This window comes from Lissotriton vulgaris, chromosome 4_1, assembly GCF_964263255.1.
Source record: "Lissotriton vulgaris chromosome 4_1, aLisVul1.2, whole genome shotgun sequence".
Classification (NCBI taxonomy): domain Eukaryota; kingdom Metazoa; phylum Chordata; class Amphibia; order Caudata; family Salamandridae; genus Lissotriton; species Lissotriton vulgaris.
Window position 1 is genome coordinate 1550797324 of NC_141691.1, and position 25414 is coordinate 1550822737.

The 25414-nt window shown below is 41.8% G+C and overlaps 1 protein-coding gene across 2 annotated transcripts in view; it reads left to right on the plus strand.

The window, feature by feature from the left end:
* Positions 1-25414, plus strand: part of CHD7 (chromodomain helicase DNA binding protein 7) — a 794978-nt gene that overhangs the window by 707755 nt on the left and 61809 nt on the right. For both annotated transcript variants that reach the window (XM_086965786.1, XM_086965787.1), the window contains exons 23-32: positions 1084-1243; positions 4451-4540; positions 5149-5252; positions 7367-7496; positions 7586-7658; positions 8229-8286; positions 8949-9177; positions 9312-9520; positions 10098-10781; positions 23094-23254. In XM_086965786.1, coding sequence (XP_086821912.1) covers positions 1084-1243; positions 4451-4540; positions 5149-5252; positions 7367-7496; positions 7586-7658; positions 8229-8286; positions 8949-9177; positions 9312-9520; positions 10098-10781; positions 23094-23254 — 1898 coding nt within the window. The remainder of the gene's footprint in view (positions 1-1083; positions 1244-4450; positions 4541-5148; positions 5253-7366; positions 7497-7585; positions 7659-8228; positions 8287-8948; positions 9178-9311; positions 9521-10097; positions 10782-23093; positions 23255-25414) is intronic.

Genomic DNA, 25414 nt, shown 5'->3' on the forward strand with positions numbered 1-25414 from the left:
AGTCGTTTGTATCTTACTGGTATCAAATATTTTAAGAGCACTTCATTGTGGTCGAATCCGACAATCAAATTAACCCTTAATGTCAGATATTGTACCTCATGGATTGATACAGATTCTTTATTTAGCTGACATATGTCAAGGGAATACCTTTCTAGCCTTTTGCTGATCTTCAGAGAGACTATCGTTTTTCTATGTCCAAATATAGTTAATGTGAAACTTTATACAACTGTATACCACCTTTATTTTTAAATGCTTTACCCACTTCAAAGATTCCTGAAATTGAATTGTTTAAACATATTAACCAGATCTTGTCATGTTGCTTCTGAAGTCCATACAAAATTATCTTTTTAATTTTTTTAATAATTTGCAGTCCGTCAAAGACTTTTAATTACTCTTTCTCAAGCAATGGCAGCAGATGTGGTTATGAAATATGTGGTTGGTAACCTGTCTCTACCAATCAAATAATTATTACGAACAATTGTTTAGGAACTCCTGTTAAACGTTTCAATGTCAACTTAACTAATGATTGGCTATATTGGCATTGTAATGACAATACTGGATCATTGAAACAATTGTTGTATGATTTTTCTATTGTATAAACATTTTATGATTTGCGAGATTCTTAGTATTTCCTATAATATTTAATAATCTATTGTTATTTGTAAAGCTATTTCTTCATCTCCAGCCAATACGAATATGTATGATGTCTTAATTTCTTAAGCAATTAAATACATATCTTCTAACTGGAAAGGTGTTCTATTACATGTACTCGTAAATGGTGTTCCAACTACTCTTCAATTAAACATGAAATATTTTGGAAGCCACTTGATATTTTTCTCAACCTATTTAACTTTTTATGATCATATATCTACTATGAACAAGTTTTATATTCGTTTTTATGAAATTCTTTCAGGAGCTCAGTTTATTTTCTTTATTTTAGTTTGCTTAAATATTGTGTATTAAAATTGGCAAGTGACCTTCCTATATATACTACTGTGTTTACGCATACTAATGTCCCATTTCGCTATCTGGCACTTTTTGTATGTTTGTTTGCTTGTTCATCTGAAAAATATTTATTTTCAGGTCTTTCTGCACCAGTGCCCCGAGGGAGGAAAGGAAAGAAAGTAAAATGTCAGAGCCTCCAGCCGGTGCTGCAGCATCCCGATTGGTTGCCAAGCTGCAATCCTGATACTTTGTTTCAGGAGGACAGCTATAAGAAGCACCTCAAACATCACTGCAATAAGTATGTCCAGCAGGGAATTTTAAGATTAAGTTGTATAACGGATGCTTAAGGGAAACTTTTTTCGAAGCATATATCTTCTTTTATTTAAGGCACAAGGCCATCTGCAAACCACATTTAATATTGGGAGAGTCAGAACCTGCCTTAGTTGTTTTTAATTTTCTGAATGCCTACGTATATATTGCCAACCATCCCCCCTCCTCACCTGCGCTTTTAAGGTCTCGCTAGAACCAGCGCATGCGCTGGTCTGGTGAGACATTTAGTAAGCTGGTTTTTAAAGTGCTACCAAAGGCAGCCATCAGCTTGCTATTACTTGCACAAGCGCGCGCACCTTGCTCTGCCTCTCCAAAGTTCTGTTTCACTTTTGCGCGCGCGCTCTCATAACTTTACTTTTGGTATAATAGTATAAAGTAAAGCGCGGGTGCCACGATTATAGCAAAAGTAAAGAAATAGAAAAAAACATTTCTTTACTTTTGCTATAATTGCTGCACCCGCGCTTTACTTTAAATGTTGAAAGTAAAGCGCGGGTGCCGCGAATAGAGAAAAAGTAAAGAAATAGATGATTTTTCTATGTCCATACTTTTGCTATATTTGCGGCACCCGTGCTTTACTTTTAACATTAAAAGTAAAGCATCGGTGCCGCTATGCTTGTTGCCTCTTGGTTGGAAGATGCTAGGTCATGCAGTCCCTGTCTCTTGGACTGGCTTTCCACCAGTCGCGAAGATTGCTCTTGGCAATACTGGGCTCCTTGGTGCTTGCTGGCTAATGAGACTGTGTCAAAGCCTATGCACTCACACTTGATTGGTTGATTTACAAAGCAGGGTCTGAGAAATAGCCAATAACCATGTGACTTTAATTACATGATGGATTGGCTGTGTGTCAATTCACATCTTTGCATGCACATCTGGTATCGCAATGTCCCATCCTTTCAGCCACCTGACACCAAGCTAATTGGGTCTCCCCTTGTGCCCTCCCGCTAGCATGAAGGAGTGCATTTGCAGGTATAATTGTAGATATGTCTGACATATTGAAGACATCCTGTTGCTTAACTGTAATTTTTGGTATACAGTTGGCGTACTTGGCATGATAGAGCTCATCCTGGATATAATGGCTTACTGGCTCCCATCCTTGACATAATGTGGGTACTCTTGACATGTTGTGCTCATACTAATGTATAATAATGCTGGGCCTCCCGGGCTTGTTATCAACTTGACTGTATAAGGCAGAATGTGTCTGTTTTGCAGTAGGACATGCGAGTCCTTGATGAATAGGGCAATGTGATGTTTCTATAATAAAGGTGCAATTCTTAAAACTAGCATTTGCATAGCCAATAGGTCTCGCCTTTGGGACCTTTTAAGTGTTCAGTTATCCAGCACAATATCCTTTGTGCAACAACATCAAGTGTTGCATGGCTAAATACTTATAAGGTCCCAAAGGCGAGACCTATTGGCTATGCCAATGCTTGTTATGTATGTTTGGCGCTGGTTCTTCTTGCCTTCCCATCTTCTCCTCTTTTCCCATCCCTTTTGTGCTCTGCTACTCTACCTTGCTACAGCGTTAAAGCTTCTGATCTCCCTTATCTCTTGACTCCACTACCATGAGCAATGGTTTTGTGATTTCACTAAATTCACTGCTTACTTCAATGTTCACTCCGGTACCACTACAACCACAGTTTTTTTTATTTAACAAACACCTCCATCTCCACTGTTTCATTGTAAAGTGCGCGGACAACCATATGTCAAGTGGTGTCATTAATAAATGAAAGGAATATGCAGTTGAATAGTCATTAGAAGCCAGTGTTCTGGAATGAAAATATGCATTAAAAAAAGTTAATCAGTTGTCACTTTGGATAGTTTGTTCTTGATAGATTTTAAACAGAAATCAGGCAGAAGTCCGATATGAATTGGCTGGTTTGCTTTTTAATAGACTAATGCATCCATTACATAAAAATAACATGCTGTGGTCGTTCCATAATCCCATACTGCGATCATTTCAAGTTTTACTGTATAATGCCCATATACAAAAGGTTCTGTAATGTTACCACCTCAAATACTGTTCATCATATTGTCTTTGGGATAACGAAGTTCACCATTGGCTCTGCAGAAATTGGCAGTGTTCAACCTTTCAACTGGACTCTTGGCTGCTTTGCAATACTTCACCTTTGTTTAGAATGGGTGAACCCCATGTCTTCATCAGAGGGTCCCTGCACTGATTGCTCAGTGAGCTAACTTTTATTTGCAGTCTTAGTTGCTTTCCATTGTCGTGTGTTATCTGCTTAGGTAATGTGTTTTGAAACAGTGGACTTGATGTGAAATGTTTCAAATACCAATGCTGAGGGTCACATACCTGTGAGCTGCAAGCAATCCATGTCCGGCCCATGTTCCTCACTGGATGTCATCGGGGGGAGGAGAGGGGCGGCAAAGTTTGATGCTGTTGTAGAGTGCTCTTCATGTGAAGCTCGCTGTTGGAGGAAATCCGTTTGCTTTTACAGCCAGGGGCAACTCTTGTCCTTACCTTTTACCTATGATTAGTGAGTGTGTAAGAAACATTACTCTGCAAAGCATGAATCCACTTTACGTTTGAACGGTCTGTTTCCAGGACCAGTTGGTAAAATTGATTCCTGTCATAAGAGTGTATTGTCAGTGCTCTCTCTTCATAGCAGCTAGAACTCTGTAATCTGAAGACCTCGACAATCCATATTGAGAGTTTATGGCTTAGATAGTAAAGACAGATTTTATATCTCGTTTATTCCTAAAACTTCTGATAAGCCTTCCAAAAAGGGTATTAAGGCCGCAGCTGAGGAAATTTTATGAGATAATGAAGCAGAACAGTTACTGAAAGCCATCTGCTCAGTTGTTTACAAACTTGCTTCAATACTTCAGAGGCAGTGGCGTAGTACGTGTCTGAACTTCACAAGCTGCACTAGGTAAAACTAAATGAAATGCGGCTGGAGGGGGGGGGGGGGGGGGGGGGGGCTAGACTTCCTCTCTGTGCAGTGTGACTGGTTGCCAGGCAGGCCTGTTGGAAGCCAGCAGAAAGCACCACACAGAGGTGATTATGTGCCACCATCTGTCACGCTTCAAGCCTACCATACAGCATGGCTAATCAGCCTTGGCAGAATGATGGATGAACAGCAGCAGCTGCCAAAAGCCACTGTTGGCAAACAGTCCTGAAGTTAAGAACTTACCCCCCTTCTCTCTTCCTCTGCAGGGTCCTGCTGCGTGTCCGCATGCTCTACTATCTGAGACAAGAAGTTATAGGGGACCAAGCGGATAACATTTTAGAGGGTGCCGATGCAAGGTTAGTGCAATCTTTGATTTCTGCCGAGACGGCGGGTGAACTGTTCATTTCCAGATCTCGTTTTTTTATCCTTTCTTTTTTTATGTATTCTCTCATTTATCAGGGTGGGTGTAGACGTGAGGAAGTGGTGGCGCTTCAGGATTTCTGACGGCCTGTTAAAGTTGTGTTTGTGGGGAAAAAATGCATCTTATTAGTCAAATATAGATGGTCTTAATATATTACATCATTTTCTTCTTTGAGTCTCCAGAGGGAATTATCAAGGTTTTGGTAGTGTGCCACCGTTCTGAGTGATAAATGTATATAGTAGGGCTGGGGATTTGTCACCGATCATGGCGCAGCCGTAAAAGTAGGTGCAGAGTGTGTGCCTCACTTGCAAGAGATCTCGTATCATGGCATGGTACAGGCATTTTTCATTTTTATCTCTAACTTCATTTTGCAATCTGGGACCTATTTGGCTTTTTCCAAAAGTCTGAGCTAGCACAGTATACAGTTCCTGAAAAGGTAACACACGTGACATAGGGTCCATTGACAGTCATGACCGACCGGTTTGTGGTTTTCACCTAATGTTCATCGGTGCCTGCATATTAGACTGTATTTTGTTTTAATAGTGAAACAGATGTGTGGATACCGGAGCCGTTCCACGCCGAAGTTCCTGCCGACTGGTGGGATAAGGAAGCTGACAAATCCCTTTTAATTGGTGTATTTAAACATGGTAGGTGATGTCTTAATTCGATATTGAATGCTGCCATTTTACTGCATGTGTTTGGAACTGTTTTCCTGCCTCCTACGCGATGACAGGAGTAAAGTGATGCTCACGCTCTTGGCTTCTGCTCTGCTGGTTTAAAAATCTGCCATAAACTGACTATCAGATGCTGTTTTTACATGTTTGCAGAACATTTGAGAAGAAAACATTCCATTCTTGGCTGTAAAAAGGCCCCAGTAATATTTTGTTTTAATATTAGCCAAGAAGCACTATAGATCTTCATAAACTTTGCTTCCAGTGCTGCTTCCCTCGCTAACTCTGCCAACCAGTGTCAGAGTGGATGGTGGGCTTAACCTCTGCTATTAATCTGTACAAGTGCCTCCTGGGCTTTGTTCCAAGCAATATTTCACAAATGTCAGCACGGAGAACTTCCGACTCCCTCGAGTGGGATGCAGCCTTGTTAACTTTGAAAGGGCCGGGATGCAGAGCTGGCATGATGTATGCACTGAGCGATTCCTGATTATAATCCCAATTCTCTGGGGCTCGCCGAGGTATTCTCAGCAGCCCAGCCTGACTAAAGGGGAGAATGATGGCTTATAAAACCTTTCATGATTACAGTTTGGCTTCAGGCTCTACAGTGGTTAGGAGCCGTGTGCTGTACTACAAGTCTTAATTGAATTGCGCGGTTCTGCCTGCGTTTTATGCGTGATCAGATGAGGCACGTCTAGTCGAGAAATTCTGTCCTTGCCGTGGACGCCCCCGTTCTGCCTGTTTCCATCTAGTCAGTCTGGGCAATAAAAGGGGAGCAGTTTGCAGGCCATTCCAGTGACACGCTTCACCCTAAACCTAATGAGACCCGTGTGAGGGCCCCACGTCTAGCCCATCAACGCGAGGGGTCGGCGGCACGCAATGCAGGCGCAAGCCTTGCTGAGGATAAACAAAAGTGCTAAGGAAGGTGGGGCGAGGGCGGCCTGCCTGCCGCTCGTAGGTCACAGGAAGTAAAGAACCTGGTCCTCCCCAACCAACCAATCCACAAAGGACCTTTGGACACACAGAGCGTGTGTAATGTTAAATGAATTCATTCTTCTTGATGCGAATAATGGGCTGATGTGAAAAGATTTAATTTTTCCATTAGAGGCATTTATACACTTATCAGGATTCTTTACCCTCCCGTTTCCAGCCTGGTCTCTCGTTACATCACTAAGTAGGAGTATTCCCCTTCATTACTTTAAAGGAATCGCTGCTTAATTAAGAAAAAAGAAATATATATATATGTCCATTTGTAATGCAACTGGTACTCCTATAAAGTGCTCCAGTACTTTCAGGTCGAGTTCACGCTATTTAAAACTGCAAACAATATAGATATATTTTGACTGCTACGTTATAATAAACGTAAATTTGAACGTAAATGTAAAAATACAGGCAACAGTATACTGTGCCACTTGATATCATCGTAACAACTATGAATAAAAGGTAAGTCCTGCATTGGCCTCCATAAAATGTCAACCTTATTACAACCAAGACTCCACACTTTGCAGCGTGTGACCTGTCGGCTAGCGTGTTATGTCAGTGGTATGAAACACTACATAAATGCACACATAGTTACACAGTGCAAAATGTCTGTTTCAGTGCTGTCAGAACTGCAGTTTGCGTCTGTTCATTGGGCAATTTTGGTGTTAAAAATCTGGACCACAATCTGTCAAGTTCTGTATTTGTTTAGTGTTTGAAATGTGAAAGATACTGTGTAGTTTCTAGATAAGTAACAAGATATGTAGGTTGGTTTTAACTTGTTTAATTCTTTCAATATTTTAGAAGAAGTTGGTATTTGAATAATTGTAAGATCGTGTAAATATTTATTTTGGTAAAAACCTATTATCAAACAAGATAAAGCGAATTATGGGTTTTTGGATCAACAAATCTATATTTTTATGTATCTTACTGTAGTTTTTCTTTTTTTGCAATTTGAAAGGGTATATTTTGCAGGTGCCCTGGCGTTCCAAAAAGTGCCTGCATATTCCTTCCTTTAGGCCTTTCATATTTGAGTAGCTAGAATTTTTGTAGGTCGCAATTTATATCTGTTGATATAACCCAAAGTTAACCAAATGAATAACCTATATTTACAGGTTATGAAAAGTACAACTCTATAAGGGCAGACCCTGCACTATGCTTTCTGGAAAGAGTTGGGATGCCAGATGCAAAAGCTATTGCTGCTGAACAGAGAGGTGGAGATATGCTAGCGGATGGTGGTGATGGGTAAAACACATTACTATTCTCTAGAGTAAATTTGACTAATGGAGTGTGTAATCTGCTTCTCGTTTCATGCAATCAATTTATTTTTGTAGGGGGGATTTTGATCGTGAGGATGAAGATCCCGAATATAAACCAAACAGGACTCCATTTAAGGATGAAATTGATGTAAGGTTCTTTATTCCATGGTATATGTAAGAAAAAAACGTTTTACCAGTGCAGAGATTTACATGGTTTGCTAGAAATTGAAGGACCAGTCTAGAAGTGAGTTTGTTGAATTACCCAAGTACTGTTGGTAGGTCATCCTGAATCTTCCCTCCTGGCCAACCCACACTCCCTCCCCAACTATAATTGGACCTTAATACCGACTTTATCAATTTTGCTATTTTTCGCATCATCCGCCCAAGCAGAAAACCAAGGTGTAAGTTTTGCCATGGGGTATCGGAAGGTTTGGCACTTGAAAGTTAAGTGAGACCTAATATGTGCATTGAGTTGAACATCACGGGTGCAGGAGAGTGCTGGCATAGTAGCCTTGCTCCTTGGCTGTTTGAGGAATCTCTAATTCTTTGCTTTAATGGGAAGGTTGATTGATTTGTAGAATAGTCCACTCTTCTGTGCCTACTGTCATCTCTCAACCATGTTAGTTATTCTGTTTAATATAATGCTTGTCGACCTAATATTAATCACCTGAAATAGTAAATAGAGCAAAACAAGCTAATCGCTTACTCTCTTCAAAAGGAATTTGCAAACTCTCCCACGGACGAAAAGGAAGAAGTCCTGGAGCTTGACCTTACAGGTATGATGTGGCGAATTCCGGCAGTGACCCAATACTGAAAATGTCTCCTATCCATATCGGTTAAAAGTTATTGAAAACTGACTGCTCACAATTGTTCTTGATACTTTCTATAGGGGTTTTGTTTTATTGAAGAGCTAATCCTAATTCATGCGTACTCTACCACATGGTCTAATCCAAAGATATTGGTTAAAATGTTTCAGATTGTCATACAGAAGGCTGTCTCCCAAAATTTACTGATTAGCAGTTGGCATGTGCTTCATTCACATTACTGTTCGAAGTGTAAAAAAAGTTCCTTAAGAAGGACTTCATGCGCTTATTTAAATGGTTATGTCTGCAAATTCCCCATTTAGTGAACGTCTAGTACTGACATACAGTGGGAAACTAACCCTACCTGAGATATGGGACGTACTGTCCAATTGTTTGCTGCTTGAAATTTGTTTCACATAAGTACTTTATGATGCTCGCAATGAATGCTATGTAAACCTCATTCAGCTGCAAGCAGCATCACATGAATATCCAAGTGAGAATTCAAGTCTTGATTTTTCTGTATATTCCTCATTTGCAGTTGTTTTAGGTCTAAATCTTTATTTACTTGACAGCAATGCTCAAAGTTAAATGAACATTATACTTATATCATTCATTTCACCATCCTACCTATACAGGCAAACAGATTGAAAGTAGCACAGAGTTGGGCAAGCTCTATTGGCCTAACACTTCAGCCTTGACCACCCGCCTTCGCCGCCTCATCACTGCCTATCAGCGCACGTATAAACGGCAACAAATGAGGAAAGAAGCACAACTAAAAACAGACAGACGAAGACGGCGGCCTCGTGAAGAAGTGAGAGCGTTAGAAGCCGAACGAGAAGCCATCATAACTGAAAAACGGCAGAAGTGAGTGGTACATCTCTTAAATTCCTTTTGAAAAGAAACAAGTACCTTCTTGAAAATGCCTCTTTGTCATGGTATTCAGACATAAAAAGTATTCAATATCAGAGTAGATTGAACGTTCTTCTTTTGTTCTTCAGATGGACGAGGAGAGAAGAAGCAGATTTCTATCGTGTTGTGTCCACCTTTGGGATTGTCATTGACTCTGTTAAGCAGCAAGTTGATTGGTCTCAATTCAGAGCTTTTGCCAGACTTGACAAGAAGTCAGACGAGAGTTTGGAGAAGTACTTTAATTGTTTTACGGCAATGTGCAGACGGGTATGCCGCTTGGCAACTAAATCTGATGAAGGTAAGCTCTTACCTTTTCAGATTAGGAGTCCCTGAACAAAAGTCCGAAGGATTACCTGTAAGCTATAGCTAGCATAAAGTTCTTTTGACTCATTTCATTTAAGATATTCTTATTCCTACTTCCTAGAACAGCGTTCTTTGAGAAGCATCACGTTTAATTATCTTGTTTAATGCTTCAAAACGTGTCTCTCAGTAGAATGAGACTGCTCAGTGTGAAGACAAACCAGAAAGTTTTCTTTGATTAAACGTGGCATGCTATGTTACATGCTACACCGTACAAGCTATCTGTTGAAGTTTGTGTGCACTACGTGATTTGCTTTCACATTGTCAGGCTTGTCAGAGAAGTTTTGTTAGCTTTGTTTTTCCACTGTTGAGCAATTCTCTCATATCTTCTCACAACCATGCCATTAAGCTCATTCTTTTATGTTCATGTACTGGAGTTATTGAAGTGTAATTTAATTAATGACTGTTGGTGTCATTTATTTTTTCACCAACTACAAATAATTATCAAGAGTGTGGTATATTTTGAGCACCGACTGCAGTCTTATGTTGATTTACACACATTTCATCTGTTCTAGAACTTTGCGACCTCTCTACCAACGTTGAACCTATCACAGAAGAACGTGCATCCAGAACGTTGTACCGTATAGAACTACTGAGGAAAATCCGTGAGCAGGTTCTTACTCACCCTCAACTAAGTGAGAGACTGAAGCTTTGCCAGCCAAGCTTGGATTTGCCTGAATGGTGGGACTGTGGAAAACATGACAGAGACTTGCTTGTTGGGGCCGCCAAGCATGGTGTCAGTAGGACTGACTATCATATTCTCAATGACCCTGATCTCGCCTTTTTAGATTCTCATAAGAACTTTGCTCAAAACAGAGGAACTGCGCAGCCTAGCGTTGTCTCATTGCTGAATACCCCTGCAGCTGGCTCGTGCGAGACCCCTCCTATTGTACCATCTACTCCAGTCAAGCATGAGTTGACCACAGAGCAGGATGAATCTAAAGTGGATGTACTTGAAAAATCTGATGTCAAAGAGGATCTTGAGGTTAAAGAGGAAAGCTTGGCAACTGCCAGCAGTGACTCTGAAAATGCAATTAAGCAGGAAAGTGAGATGGAATCCACTCCTGTGCAAAGTGAAATCAAAGTTTTGGAAAGTGGCCCAGGTTCTATTCCAAAATCTCTTTCTGAGAAAGGCTCTGATGAAGATGATGAGGAGAAACTCGATGATGATAAGTCCGAAGAGTCCTCCCAACATGAAGGTACGAAACATTTTACTTTTTATGGTGCCTAATTTTTTCAGTCAGAAGCTATTTGGACTGAAATGCTTCACAAAGTAACAGTTCCTTGATAATACAAACACTAATGCTGTTTGTTTCATCATATGTACTGTTCGAGGTTTTATTGGTAATTTAAAAAAAGACATTGTACAAAAGTTAACAATATACATTTAGGAGTATGTCAGTTCAACCACTTCTAAATATGATAAAGAGGCATTAAAGAATTGTGGCGATTGAGGCATCTGTGAGGTTAAGTGAGTTTCAGTGATAAGAAAGCATCATTTGACAGTCGTCTTAAAAACAAATATATGACAATACTGCGCTTACTAATACCACGCTTGTCATTACAACACAGGTATAACTACTCAAGTACGCCTACAGCGACATACCATTACCATTACAATGCATTCTTTTACAACGCATATGCCTTTACCACACATGCCATTACAATGCAAAGGCATGCGTGCTAAAGGCATACACTTGGTAAAAGGGTCTAAGTTAAGTTACACTACCCTGGCCTACCCTAAACCCTATATTGATACCCCTGCACGACCCCCAGCCCTTGCCCTAAACCCCTACTCCTGGACAATCTGAGCCCTTTCCCTACCCTAAACCCTTAGATCACGACCCCAATCCTTTTCCTACCCTAATCTTAAAATACTGCCCCTGCACGACTCCCCTGAATCCCAATCCTTTCCCTACCCTAAACCGTAAATTACTACCCCTGCACCACCCCAATCCTTTACCTACCGTAAACCACTACCCCTGCACCACCCAACCCCAGTCCTCTCCCTACCCTAAACTACGACCCCGCTGACCCCCAGTCCTCTCCCAAACACTACCCCTGCACAACCCCCAACCATCAGTCCTCTCCCTAGCACTACCCCTGCACAACCCCCAACTCTGTCCTCTTCCTACCCTAAAACACTACCCCTGCACGGCCCCAGTCCTCTCCCTACCCTAAACCCCAAAATAGTACCCCTGCATGACCTCGCCCAACCGCTATTCCTCTCCCTACCCTAAAACACTACCCCTGCATGACCTCCAGTCCTCTCCCTACCCCCTTTTACCCTAAAATAGTAACCCCCACCTCAGGCCCAATCCCCCATACCTGCCTCTCCTCATGGTGTCTGAGGGGCAGTGCATGTTGTTGTGAAGAAACGGAAGAGCCTCTGTTTCCTCACAATGGCGTGGATAGTCTATATATACTTTTTTCAAAATATGTGCTTTTACCATGCATACCTTTACCTTTACAACGAAATTCGTTGTAAAGGCATGCGTGGTAAAAGCACATGAGTTGTAAAAGAAATGCGCAGTAAAGACTGTGTTGTTACAACACAAGTGTGGTAACACTTGCATTGTAATGGCATGTGGGGTAACAGCTGCGATGTAATGGCTGTTACCCCTTAATAACTACTAGAGAATAATTTGTTCTTGATATGAGCAATAAGAATGCACAAGAGCTGGGGTTTAGAATGAGGGAAGAGCAGATATGAGATGGTGCATTGGGAGCTTTTTTTTTAGATACGTTCAGACTAGCAGTGTTACAGTGGTTAAATACAAAAGACTTGTCATTGAGGATGTTGTTTGATCGTCTATGAAGTTAAACACCAACGTCTGGAGCCTAAACGTGGCTGGCTTGGTGGTATACAACTGTGGTACCTGGCGATTAGAGGTATGCTTGTGATGTGGGAGATCCAACGAAAAGCATGTTGCAGTAGTCCAACATGCTCTTGGCAAATTGATTAGAGCGTTCTTGTTCTGCAGTAGAAGTCAAGAATCATTCCTTTTAATACTAAATAGATGGGGACTAGTAGCATTGCCTGTGGTGGAGATGAATGGTTGTAGTCACACCTTCTCACATCTACGAGTCTATTAGTACTCCAATGTTTTGGCAGTGGAGGAAGACCTGGTGAAGTTTGAGTTGAAACTAATCTTTAGGTGTATGGTTTTAAAGTTAGAAAAAGCAGGAAAGCGTTTTTGGAGACCCGCGTCTAAGGTATTCGTATCATCCACTGGATGATTGCTGTGAAATATTTAGTGAATTGAATTTACAGTTGTGGGGTGATTGATTGCGACCAGAGGACAATTTGTCTGTCATCTGCTTGGAGGGGATCTAAGAATTCAAAAGCCACTAAGGGTGATGTGGTAAACAAATTAAGCCAAAGTTTGAGCCTGGGAAGAACTCGATGGGATTGGTGTGGGTGATGACCGCGCTTGAGCTCCAGGAAACCGGATCACTAAGATGAGCAGGACAGTTTGAAGGCTGTATTAGCAATGCTGAGGAATGGGTGGATGCCACGGAGAATTGTGTGAGCCGCAGCAGATCAGGGAGAACTAGGATACATGATTGATGATGACTAGTAGCGGTTATGAAATAAAAAATGTGGATGACTGCACGAAAGCCACACCCCTCATCTCCATATAAAGAGTAGTCTCTTCACTTGATCACGTGTCTTTAAAAGACACAGCACCACATGCAGCCTCTGGGGGTGCTTTGAGAGAGTATAGAATAAAAAAAGAGAAAATATCATAAAGACCTTAATGGGTACTATAGATATTCAATGTCCAGCCGGACAAAGAATTTTTAATGTGCAATTTAATCAACGATAATATTCATAAGGAACGACACACAAATGAAAAAGGGACGCAATCCTGCACCCGATATAGGAGAAAGCAAACAAAACACATACAACATAAAGGGTTTCAGCCAAAAGTAGAGCAATGGCGGCTTGAAATATTCATGGAGTCAAGCAAGCTAGCCAAAACAGTAGCCACATTGTTCATACAAATTGCAAAACAATGGTACTGTTAAAAATGTCAACGACGTTTTGATCCCTAGCTCTTAAGATGCAATGATCATCATCCGGACTAGAACATTAAATGCCTGCTATTTTACACAATGCCTGTGGGGTAGAGAATGGGGAAGAAAAAACAGGGAACCTGTCAAGACTAGACACAATATGGAGGAATAATAATCATTTCAAAAGGTCAGCATGGAAATGCATTAGTTTAAAATGTACAGTAGTGACATATTGTGACTGCGACGAAAATGTGACTGAAAAACGCAGGACTCATAATCGACAATTAACACAGCAGTGACTGATGAAAAAAAGAATAAGAAAGGTGCAGGAAAGAGTCTAAGATTCCGGGTGAATGTGCGCTTACCGTGGTGTGAGTGCTGGCCGGAAGCACTCACACCGCTATAAGGGCACATTCACCAAGAATCTTAGACTTTCCTACACCTTTCTATCTTTTCATCAGTCCTGCGTTTTTCAGTCACATTTTCGTCGCAGTCACAATATGTCACTAATGTACATTTTAAACTAATGCATGTCCATGCTGACCTTCTGAAATGATTATTATTCCTCCATATTGTGTCTAGTCTTGATAGGTTCCCTGTTTGTTCTTCCCCATTCTCTACCCCACAGGCATTGTGTAAAATACCAGGCATTTAATTTTCTAGTCCTGATGATGATCCTTGCATCTTAAGAGCTAGGGATTGAAACGTCATCGACATTTTTAACAGTACCATTGTTTTGCAATTTTTATGAAGAATGTGGCTACTGTTTTGGCTAGCTTGCTTGACTCTATGATTATTTTAAGCCGCCATTGCTCTACTGTTGCCTGAAACCCTTTATGTTTTTTGTTTGCTTTCTCCTATATCGAGTTCAGGATTGTGTCCCTTTTTCATTTGTGTGTTGTTCCTTATGAATATTATCGTTGATGAAATTGCACATTACAAATTCTTTGTCCGGCTGGACATTGAATATCTATAGTACCCATTAAGGTCTTTATGATATTTTCTCTTTTTTTTATTCTCTAAGGACCATCGTTTTTTAAAATAATTGATACCCCGGGGCCCTTGGTCACTCATTGGGTTCCCTTATCTATTTAAATTGAGAGAGTATAGAGCCAAGTCCAGAAGTTCTTTCTGTTTTAATTGTAGCACAGTCAGTTCTTAAACCTCAGCTGAGGCTGGGTTATGTTAGTTTTCATAAAGTTCTCTGATATGCCCTAAAAGTTCAAATGAAGGAAAATAGCAAAATAAAATCTAAATACTTGACTGTTTGGAGTTTGAATGTAGCTCCTGTTTATTTTTTTTAAAAAGCTTGGTTATACTGGCTTTAAGAAATTTCATGTTCTGATGGGTACTTCTAACTACAGATTTCGCACCATTTGTTTATTGCCACCCAGTCATCAGACTGGATCTCGAACTTTTCAAAACAACTGCTCCCACGCAGCGACAGGTGGTACCATTTGCCTCGCAGTGACCTTGCACTATCCAAGGAAGTGATCTCTGGGTATAAAGGTGCCACCCTTGCATGCTGATGTCATGCTGATGTCGGTTCCTTTCTTTCCGTACCTCTGGAGCTCTACTCCCAGCTGTTTGTCTGTATTTTACCAACTCCAAAACTCCTGTCTTCCAGGTAGTCTGTTAGTCTCCAGTAAAGACCTATTTCTCAAAAATGCTTTATCAGAAGCATTAGTTACATCCAGGTCTAAACCAAGATCGGTTTTTCCTGCAAGTCATGTGGTGGCTAGGTGTCAAACACCTGACCACGGTACCCATCTTTCCTGACCCAGCACTTGACTTCAAAGAGCATGGTGCATCCACCAGCAAAGTAAATCTTAACTGATGCAGCTTTAGCAATGTGCTGTTAGGAATACTTTGAAAAACAAGGATGTTATACCTGTACTGAACTTCACAAAACAATCCTAAAATAAGTGTAAAAAAGAATAAAAACCAGCTCTTCAAAAAGGAACTGAGATCTCTGCGTGCCTATTTAATGTTATTGTTCAAGTACATTGACATTCATTCTCTCTATATATACGCGGTGATGGCTCACCTACATTTTCATTTGATATTCCTCTCTTGTGCTTCTAGTGACACACACAGTTTGCGAGGCAAGACAGTGTGGACGCCTAGAAAACTCGGGTGATCTCTAAGCTTGTCTCCTAATGATTTCCTAATTTATCACGGAATCACACTTTATTTGTTTTTTCCGTGTTTGTGTTTCTCACACTTTTTTGCAGTAGCAACAGTCATATAGGTCCTGAAGAAAGCAAGAACAAATCTGTCCAGAAGATTTGCTGAAACATGTTGACCTCGTATTACAACTAGGCAGTTATTTTAGAAAACTGTCATTGACCACTTTTAATGTTGGAGGAGTGAGTGACACCAGAATATAACTAGTTAGTACTCCCTCATCCACTTTATATATTCTAAACACAGAGTAGCAAGACCATACTGAGGCCTGTCTGAGCAGGTGAGGGCTTTCACCATCTTTGTCCTCATCTGTGTAGGGCAGTGGCTCCACTGTGTTGGTCAAAAAGGAATCCCAAATGATGAATGGCGGTTCCGTGTGGTAACTGATGGGTATCCTCAACCGACCAATCTGGAGGTCTGGGGTTTGACCTTGATGTATAGAATAGATATAGTGTCTGTGTTGGGTGTCCTTATCACTTTAGCGTATATATTTTTATGTTTAGACCCTTTGATACTTGTGTGTAGGAAAGTGTCAGTAGGGAACGTGTCAAAGCCTGGTCTCTAAAATTCCCTTGGGCCCCAAATCGATCGTTTTGTTATTTTTATTCTGGTTGGTCGCCTGGTGCAAGACCAATCAAGCTGACTATCTCCAGGCAAAACTGGCTGATGTTTTGAAGTTTGTTTCTTGTGTGGCCCAGCAAGGTTTTGCGTTGGACACGGTTTAAGCTAACACGTTGGCTCTTTTGACCTTTTTATGTTGCATTGCTACCTGCTCAACCTTCATTATATAATTCTCTGGTTGTGATGCTTTTTATTTATTTAAAGAGGCTCACTTCATATTCCTCGCTTCGCTCTTTATGCTAGGGGGATCTTCACTTGGTCTTTGATTTCTTGATATACATGACCTTCGAGCCTATGGACAGTTAGTTGCTAAGATTGCTGCCTGTTAAGAGAGTATACTCACAGCAGTTGCTTCTATGAGCTCTGTCATCTAAGGTCGCTGTCAGTGCAACCTCCATATAGCACCGTCTTTATAACAAATTGGTGCCGCAAACCTGCACTGCCTGCCTTCCAAAGATGGTGATGCCCTTCCACTCTGGACAATCCATCATTCTCCCTGCCTTCTTTTCCCCATATCACCCTTCTAGGAAGGGGAGGCTTCACAGCCGGCATCCTAGAAGAGCTCCTAGTTTCTAGCTCGAGCATTTGAAGAAGTACTGGGTGGATGATCAGCTGTTTATTGACTTTGCCAGTGCTAAGAAGAGGAAGGCTGCCCAGAAGCAGATCTTATCCCGGTGGATCCTCCTGTATGTTAAAACATGCTACGTTCACCCTAAAAAGGAGCTTCTTAAAGGACAACAAGGTAATTCAACCATAGCCAAAGCAACCCATAAGGCCCTAAAAAGTGTTTTCTTAATGGCCATCTGCCAGGCTCCAACAGGGTATCTGTTCACACCTTCACCAGGCATTACTTTTTATTTATTTTGAAAGTTTTATATAGCGCGGACAAGATCTTTGCAGATATCAGAGCGCTTTACAAAGAAGGGGTACATGAGGGAACATAGTCAAACAGGTAAGTCAAAGAAGCTAACAGTACAAATAGGTGGGGGCAAAGCCAATCATGTAAATCAATAATACAAGTAATACAAATAAGCAATGGGATCAAACTAGTAGTACAGATCGGTGCAGTGTCTTTAAAGAGTCTGAAATAATAGTTCAGGTGTATTTAGCCATGAGGATAGCTTTTACTTCTTTCTTAAAGAGTGTTGTGGGAGAGATGAGCCTGGTTTCGGGAGGGAGGGAGTTCCAGATCCTGGGTGCCATTCTGAGAAGGAGCGTTTATAGGTTTTTTCCTTCCGGAATCTTCGAGGTTTCAGCAGAAGATTGTTTGTGCCTCTAGTGTTTTTGGCGCCGCCAGAGATTGTCAGCTTCTGAGTGAGGTAGCCGGGTGAGTTCAGGTGTACCGCCTTGTGTGTCAAGCAGGCGATTTTCAGATGCAGCCAGTTCAGGGATTTCAAGTCAGGGGAAATGTGAGAGTGCTTTTTTGACCCAGTGATGAGTCTCGCTGCAGCGTTTAGAGAAGCTCTTAGGGGTGCGGTAGTAGTGAGGGGGAGTCCGCAGAGGGCGATGCTGCCATATTCAATTCGAGGGATGACTAGAGCTTGTACTGCGGTTTGGAAGTCTTTGGCTGGGAGGAAGGGTTTAAGTTTCCTCAGGGTATTGATTTGGAAGTTCGCTCCCTTAGTTGCCTTGCTGATATGTTGCTGCATGTTGAGATTGGTGTCGAGTGTTATGCCTAAAGATTTTGCTGAGTCCACGATGGTGGGTTGGACATTGAGTGCGGTTAGGTGCTTAAGCCAACTTTGAGTGGTGGAGATCTTCGCTGGAGGTGAGATCAGAAGGAACTCTGTTTTCAGAGCATTGAGTTTGAGATGATTATCGGCAAGCCAGGATTGGGTGCTTCTGATCGTTGAGTTCAGGAGCAGAATGTCTTTGGGGGATTGTAATTTGAGATAAAGTTGGGTGTCATCGGCGTACATGTGAAAGTGTACATTGGATGCTTGTAGCAAGGTAGTGAGAGGTTCCATAACTAGGTTGAACAGAGTCTGGGATAGGGAGGATCCTTGGGGTATGCCTAGCATTACAGGTATTGGCGAGAACATCAGGTTGTTGCTCTTGAATTTCTGCGACCTGTTGTGTAGAAAGGAAGTGAACCACTTGAGAACAGTTCCAGATAAACCCATTCTTGCGTTTAGTAGTTAGAGTAGATTCTCATGTTTAACTGTGTCGAATGCTGAAGAGAGATCAAGAAGGATGAGGAGGCAGGTGTCGTTTTGGTCTAACATTTGAAGTGCGTCGTCAATTATGTGAGTCATAGCAGTTTCTGTACTGTGTCCTGCTCGGAAGCCTGATTGATGAGGGTTGAGGAGATCGAACTGTTCAATGTGTTTAGCCAGTTGTAGTTGTGCGCATTTTTCCAGCAGAATATTGGTAATGGGACAGTAGTTGTTCAGATCAGAGGGGTCGGCTGTAGGTTTCTTTAGTAAGGGTGTGACTTGTCCAACTTTGAGGGAGTCAGGTATGGTTCCTTGTTGAAGAGAGCTGTTGATAATTTTAGTCCAGAGTAGGAGAAGCAAAGGGGTAAAGTCTTTTACAGCATTAGCAGGAAGGGGGTCCGTGAGGTGATTGGATGGTTTCAAGGTGCTGAGCAGTTTGCCAATTTCTTCTTCAGAGTAGGTGCCAAAGGTTGACCATGTAGCATTGTTTTTTGGTTGAGTGGGTGCTATGCATTGGGGTTTGGAGTAGAGGCTTGTGTCAATGAGGAGATCGCTCTTTATGTCGTCAGTTTTTTGGATAAAGCGGAGAAGTCTTAACAGGAGGGTGCTTCGCGTACAGTGCTGAGTGGTTGGGGTTGTTCCTTGGATTGTGTTCTGATTAGCTCAAACAGTTTTTTCGGACCGTCTTTTGCTTGGTTGAGCTGTAGGCTGAAGAAATCTGATTTTGAGCGTTTTATTTTCCTGAAATAGGCGTTTCTCTTTTTCTTCAGAGTTTTTATGTGCTGTGCAGAGGGAGCTGATCTCCAGGTGCGCTCTGCCATTCGCATGTCTCGTCTATCCTCATTGAGACGCCCGTCGTACCATGGATTGGAGATTTTGGTAGAGACTCTTTTTAGCTTCATGGGTGCAGCTCATTAATTATTGAGGACATAGCGTTGAGATAGTGGTCAGTCAGGGATTGAACGTCCGTAGCGCCGGTCGGTGGGAGTAGGAGGTTGCAGCTGTTAGGGGGCAGAGAGCTGGGGTTGAGTTTTTTCAGGTCTCTTTTCCAGACTTTGGGCTTGGAGGATTGAACTGGGTTAAATTTAACTTTTTCATTGATGAAGAATGTGACAATATGGTGATCTGACCTGTCACAGGGTTGGATGGACTCAAGTTGGATAGAGTCCTCTTTGGAGATAAGGTCGAGGATAGAGCCTTTCTCGTGGGTCGGGCTGTTGCATATTTGGGTGAGGTCAAGGGCATTGAGGACATTTTTAAGACTATTTACCACCGCGTCATTGCGATTGTTCCAGTGGAGGTTGAAGTCGCCAAGGTATATTTGGGTGTGCTGCCGTCCGGAATTGGTTGAGATCATATCCATGATTTGTTGGGGAAAGGTGAGGTTGTCCCTGGGTGGGTGGTAAATGCTGTGAAGAGAGCATATTGGTTTGCCCTCACTAATAATGTCGAGGCAGATGTATTCACAGGATGTTGGGGCTGGTAGGGAGGCGGGATTGACTTTCAGAACAGAGAGGTTGTTCCTGTAGATGCATGCGATTCCACCACCTATTTTGCCTGACCTGTCGAGTCTAATGATGTGGTAGTTGGGAGGAACCAGAATGTCCATTATAGGTGACGAGGATTCAGTTAGCCATGTTTCAGTCAGGATGATTAGGTCAAGGTCCAGCGTTAAGAGGAGATCAGCGATGGCGGCGGAATGTTTCGAGGCCGATCTGCAGTTGAGGAGAGTGCATTTGAGACGGGGAGTGTTGAGGGTGGTAGAGGGTTCTAGAGAGAGAGGGACTTTTCTAAAGTTATTGGGGATGGAGATTCTGCTGTTTAGTGTGGGGGGGTCTAAGGGGATTTGAGTGTATCGTGGGAATGGTGAGGTGTGTGGTGGATGTGTTATTTTGGGGAGCTGGGTCATAGGAGCGGAGGAGAGAGAGTGTGTCGAGGTCCGAAGGAGGGTTGCAGGGGCGTCGGGGGCGGTTGTTGCGATTGCGAGCAGGGATTGAAGTCCAGTGTGGGAAGTGTTGAGTGAGAGAGTCAACCAGAAGAGTGGGGGACATGTTGGGAGGGGAGGTGGAGGTGGGTGGGTGGTTGCCGGGGTGACGAGGGCGGTTGTTGCGATTGCGAACAGGGATTGACGTCCGGTGTGGGGAGTGTTGAGTGAGAGTCAACAGGAAGGGTAGGGGACATGTTGGGAGGGGAGGTGGAGGTGGGTGAGGGGTGTGTGGGTGTGTGGAGATAGTTCTTTGATGATGTGCATGTCTTCTTTGATCTGGAAGAGGGTGGCCATAATCTTGTGCAGCGTGGGGTAGGTGTTGGAGGTGGGGGTGGAAATCAGAGGTGAATGACTGACCAGGGAATTAGGGTGCAGGTGGGGGAGTGGGCTGGTATTTGTGCAGGGCTCCGTTGTGTTAGAGTACGGGATGGTGTTAGGGAGGAGAGAGTGTTTGGGCGGGAGGGGTGTGGCTGAGGTAGGGAGGAGGGTGGTGGTATGTGTGAGGGCATTGGTGGTAGGCAGAGAGATCACGGTGGAGGATGTGTGTATGTTAGTGGTGGTGGGGGTGCAGGAAGGGTAATGGGGGCTGAGAGTGGGGGGGGGAATGGGATTGGAGATGGTCCTGTTGTGGGGAGGGGGAGTTAAATTAAGAGAGGAGGTGTGTTCTGCGTAGTTAGAGGGCAGTGGGGGCTAAGAATGGGGGGGATAAAGGGTAGGATTTGTCGTTGTGCGTGTCGTTCTGGTGCTGAACTAGGTTAGATGTGTTGTGGGTGGGAGCTGTGATGTCAGGGGTGAGGAGTGTTCATGTCAGCTGTGATGTCAGGGGTGAGAGGAGTGTTAATGGTATGTGTGGAGGTCCGAGGGTTGGTAGGGGGGGGGGGTAGGAGTGCGAGTGGTGTAGGAGGGGGGAGAGATCTGTGTCTGTGTTTGAGGCGAGTGTGGTAGCTACCTGGTGCTGAACTGGGATAGAACACTCAAGTCTGCAGGCAGGGCAGTTCTTGATCAGTTGGGAGGAACTTCCTGGTGCAAGTCCACTTCTCAGACTATCTTCCTTTTAGGAAGCAAAGCTTTGGAATTAATTCCAAAGGTAAGGAATCTGCGGCTAGACATAGCCATCAGAACAAGTTTTACCTTTATTACTTTCTGGTGGATAATCTAACTGCAAATTTCTCACCCTCCTTTTTCCCCATTCCTTGGACTGAATTTATAGGGCTGTGATGTCAATCAAACCGCATCTGACAGCACAGAAGAGTTATAACAAAAACTGACCACTCGATGTCTACACATCCATGGATGCCGCGAGGTCCTTGCAGAGCCAATGATGCCACTTATTGGCTCAGAGGAGTAGTTGCTTTGAAGTATGGCGCCTGAGGGGAATTCAAAAGGTGAGGAATCTGCAGTTAAATTATCCACTAAAAATAGCATAACCGAAAGATGAGTGTCTTGCTCTCTCTGTCCTCCAGTGGGAGACTAACAGGTAGTGAGTTCAGGGTGTAAGGCAGCCTGAATTCAGAAAGCTCCCATCCTCTGAAATTATTTCTCGGTTAAGATTAGCCACAATGAGTAGTACTAATAAATGTGACTTCAGTTGATCCAAGATTTACCTGCCTTCGGGGCTTTATAAACACTGCCCAAGTTGTGCTTCTCCCAGTGCTCAAAGTTGGTCTCCCACACTTCTGGAGAAAGACCTAAGCCGATCTTCCTTGAAATTACGTTTGTAGAATGTGTTACAATTTGGTAGTGGACATAATCTTTCTCTGAATTCCTCTTCCTGTGGGGCCATGTTTAGAATGTTGCATTGCTTCCTTGCACCGCAAGAAACAAGTGGACCCTTGTCCCGAGAAACGATCCTTGATCTCTTGCTTGCAGATAGCTGCAACTACTGTTTGGCACCTGTGCAAACACAAAATGACTCATGAGTTGAAACCCTTTTTAATGGGGTCATTAATTTTTTAATGATGGATTCTTCATTTTTTGGACTCGTGAAAGAGGTTCCTGTAGAAAACGAAAGAGGTACATCTGGAACTGAGAACCAAAGCTAAGCTAAAGCTAGTATCGAGGTTTGACGTTTTTGAGCAAGTATGCAGTTATACTAGTAATTTTTGTCAGGTTTATTCCAGGTTTGTTTGAGTATTAAACGGCTGAGCTGATGACATTTGGCATTTCTGGAGGTGATTATATCGACAAAGCTGTCTTGAAAGTATAGACTGATTAATGCCAGAGCTTGGTTGCTTTGTGCAGTGTATTTCATGTCTTCTATTATCAACTGAGGTGGCTATTGAAAATTACGAACAATGATTCATTAAAGCCGTTTTCAGATTTGTTGATTTAATTTCATAAAGGCAAATGCAAGTACAAAAAAAAATCCTGCGTCAAACTAAGCGAATTTCCCCATTTTGAAATCTGTCTCAAGCGAAAAATTAGTGAACAATGTTTTGAAGCTAACCCAGCAGAAACACACTATGAAATTTGTCTCGGCTCCAAATTAAGTTTTTACTTGTCCTCATCCTGTAAACGAATATGTTTTTTGTTTTTCTCAGCTGGAGCCGCTTCTCAAGGTAAACATTTCGATGAAGAAAGTAATGCTTCTGTGAGCACTGCCCGGGATGAAACCCGCGATGGATTTTACATGGAAGATGGAGAACATTCGATGACTCAGATGCTTCATGACCGAAGTTTTGCATTTTCTTTCTGGCCCAAGGTTGGACAGAACACTATTATTTTTCACTGTGGTTTGGAAATGATCTTCTTGACTGTTTAGTGTTTTATAAGGTCGCAAAACAGATGCTATCTGTGACAATGTGTACATTTGAGTGTTAATAATACTTATACAGAGTCCTTTTTGTCACCACAGAATAGTTGATTTTGATACTTTGTGCTCCCCCCTCAAAACCAACTCTTTTTTGTCTCATTTGATGCTTTGTTGCAATTATGTCGCAATAGTTTTGCTGAAAACTTTGTGTGCAGTTCTTAGGCATCGAAAATGCATACCTTCTGATTGCATTCAGGGGGGCAGTTCGTGTCCACCATCTTTCCAGTTTGTTTGATGGGTGTTCGTGATTGAGGGGGATATATAATATTTGTAATGGCAAGAAGCACTTTTAATAGGTTCTATAGGTGACTGATTTAATTATTTCAAGTCTGATTGTGTTATAATACGCTAGGGGGAGCATTATTGTAGGACTTGTTCAGTGTCCCATCTATGTTGTGGAAGTAGGGTAAGCACTGTTCGAACAAATATTGTCTACCGTTTCTACGCCTGTATTAAAACGCTTGATCAGTTCTTTTACCATTTTTTTTTTTTACCACAATTGATCCATCTAATCTGTATTTTGTAAAGATGTTTTTTGCTTCTACAAACTAAACCTACTGGGACAGTAAACCACTCTTAAGCACTCCTTCCCTTCCCCTGCATGCCTTCGCTATATATATATACATAAATAAAATGTGTGTGTATGTGTATGTATATATATATATATATATATATATATATATATATATATATATATATATATATATATATATATATAAACATTTTTTACCTCAAGACAATGGCCCATAGGCAATATTCTTTTCCACTCCAGCCCCCTGCCCATGCTGTTTATATTACTTGTACAGTGCTTAGCTCCGGAGTTCTATACAGTTTGTGAACGCAATAGAACCGTGACTATTTTGTGTTACTTTAAGAAAATAGAGCTACGGTTTTAACCTGCCATGAGTGAATAAAAAAACAAAGTGGTATAGAACTTCAAAGTTTAGAGGTAATGAGGTTACTTTGGTTGTTCAGGAGAAAGGCACAAGTAAGGAATGCCGGTGATAACAAACGGCTATTATGGAGTTATCGGCTAAATCTGAAGAGGTGAGCCCAGATAGATTTCCTTTTAGTGATTATCCTTCCCAAAGTACATTATATTCATACAGGCATGATTTTGTAGCACCAATAATTTGACTTGAAACTTAGCATCTGTCACCCCAGGTCCATGAGGCCCTCCACTCAATCAAAACAATTTTACTTCATGATTTCAAGATTGTTGTTTTATGTATTTTTGCATCACCACAGTAGCTTCTGAAAAAATACATCTCCTCGTGAACTCAAGCATAGTCGTTCGGCTTGTTGACTTGAAATGTATAGTATTTGGCACCTACTTAAACCCATATTCGTTCAGGAAGCCCTTCCCTGTAGAAAAAGTGTTAAAGTCTGTAGGCTAACAAGATTGAATGACTGAACAAATGCTGTTCATTTTAAAGCCTACTCCCATTTCTGTTTTTCAAAGATATTTTTATTGAAACTGTGCAATCAATGTCCTAAAGTTAAAGTGTAATTAGTGATGGGTCTGAAAATAGATATACTGTTGAGTATATCACCCAAAGCTACTTTTATATTTTACAAAACCCCACTCTTAAATGATGCAATAGTACTGGATAGGATGGAGAAAAGTGTTCTGGTGCATTAAAAGTAGGTGTGATGTTTTTTCATGAAATCCGCCTAATTTATGGAATAACAATTAGTTGAAATGTTTTCATAATTCAATATTCATGACTTAATAAATCTGCATGTAACTTTGAGTATGCCCAGTAGTTGTATTCAAGTCTTGCGCTTACTAAACACCATTTCAGACCCATGGAGTTAAAAAACAGCTTGACCTAACTCTTATTTCTAAAGAAAAGATTTTGCTGGTGAGATTTGCAACTAGGTGGTTAAAACCGGATCCAAACAAAACAAAAATGTATTTATCTATTCAATTCAAAGCCTTATTTCGATAAAACATTTATCATAAGAGCATCGTAGGTGTTAATGACTGACAAATTATAAAAGTATTTACTTTTAAATAAGAATTAAGAATACATAACAGACATTCCT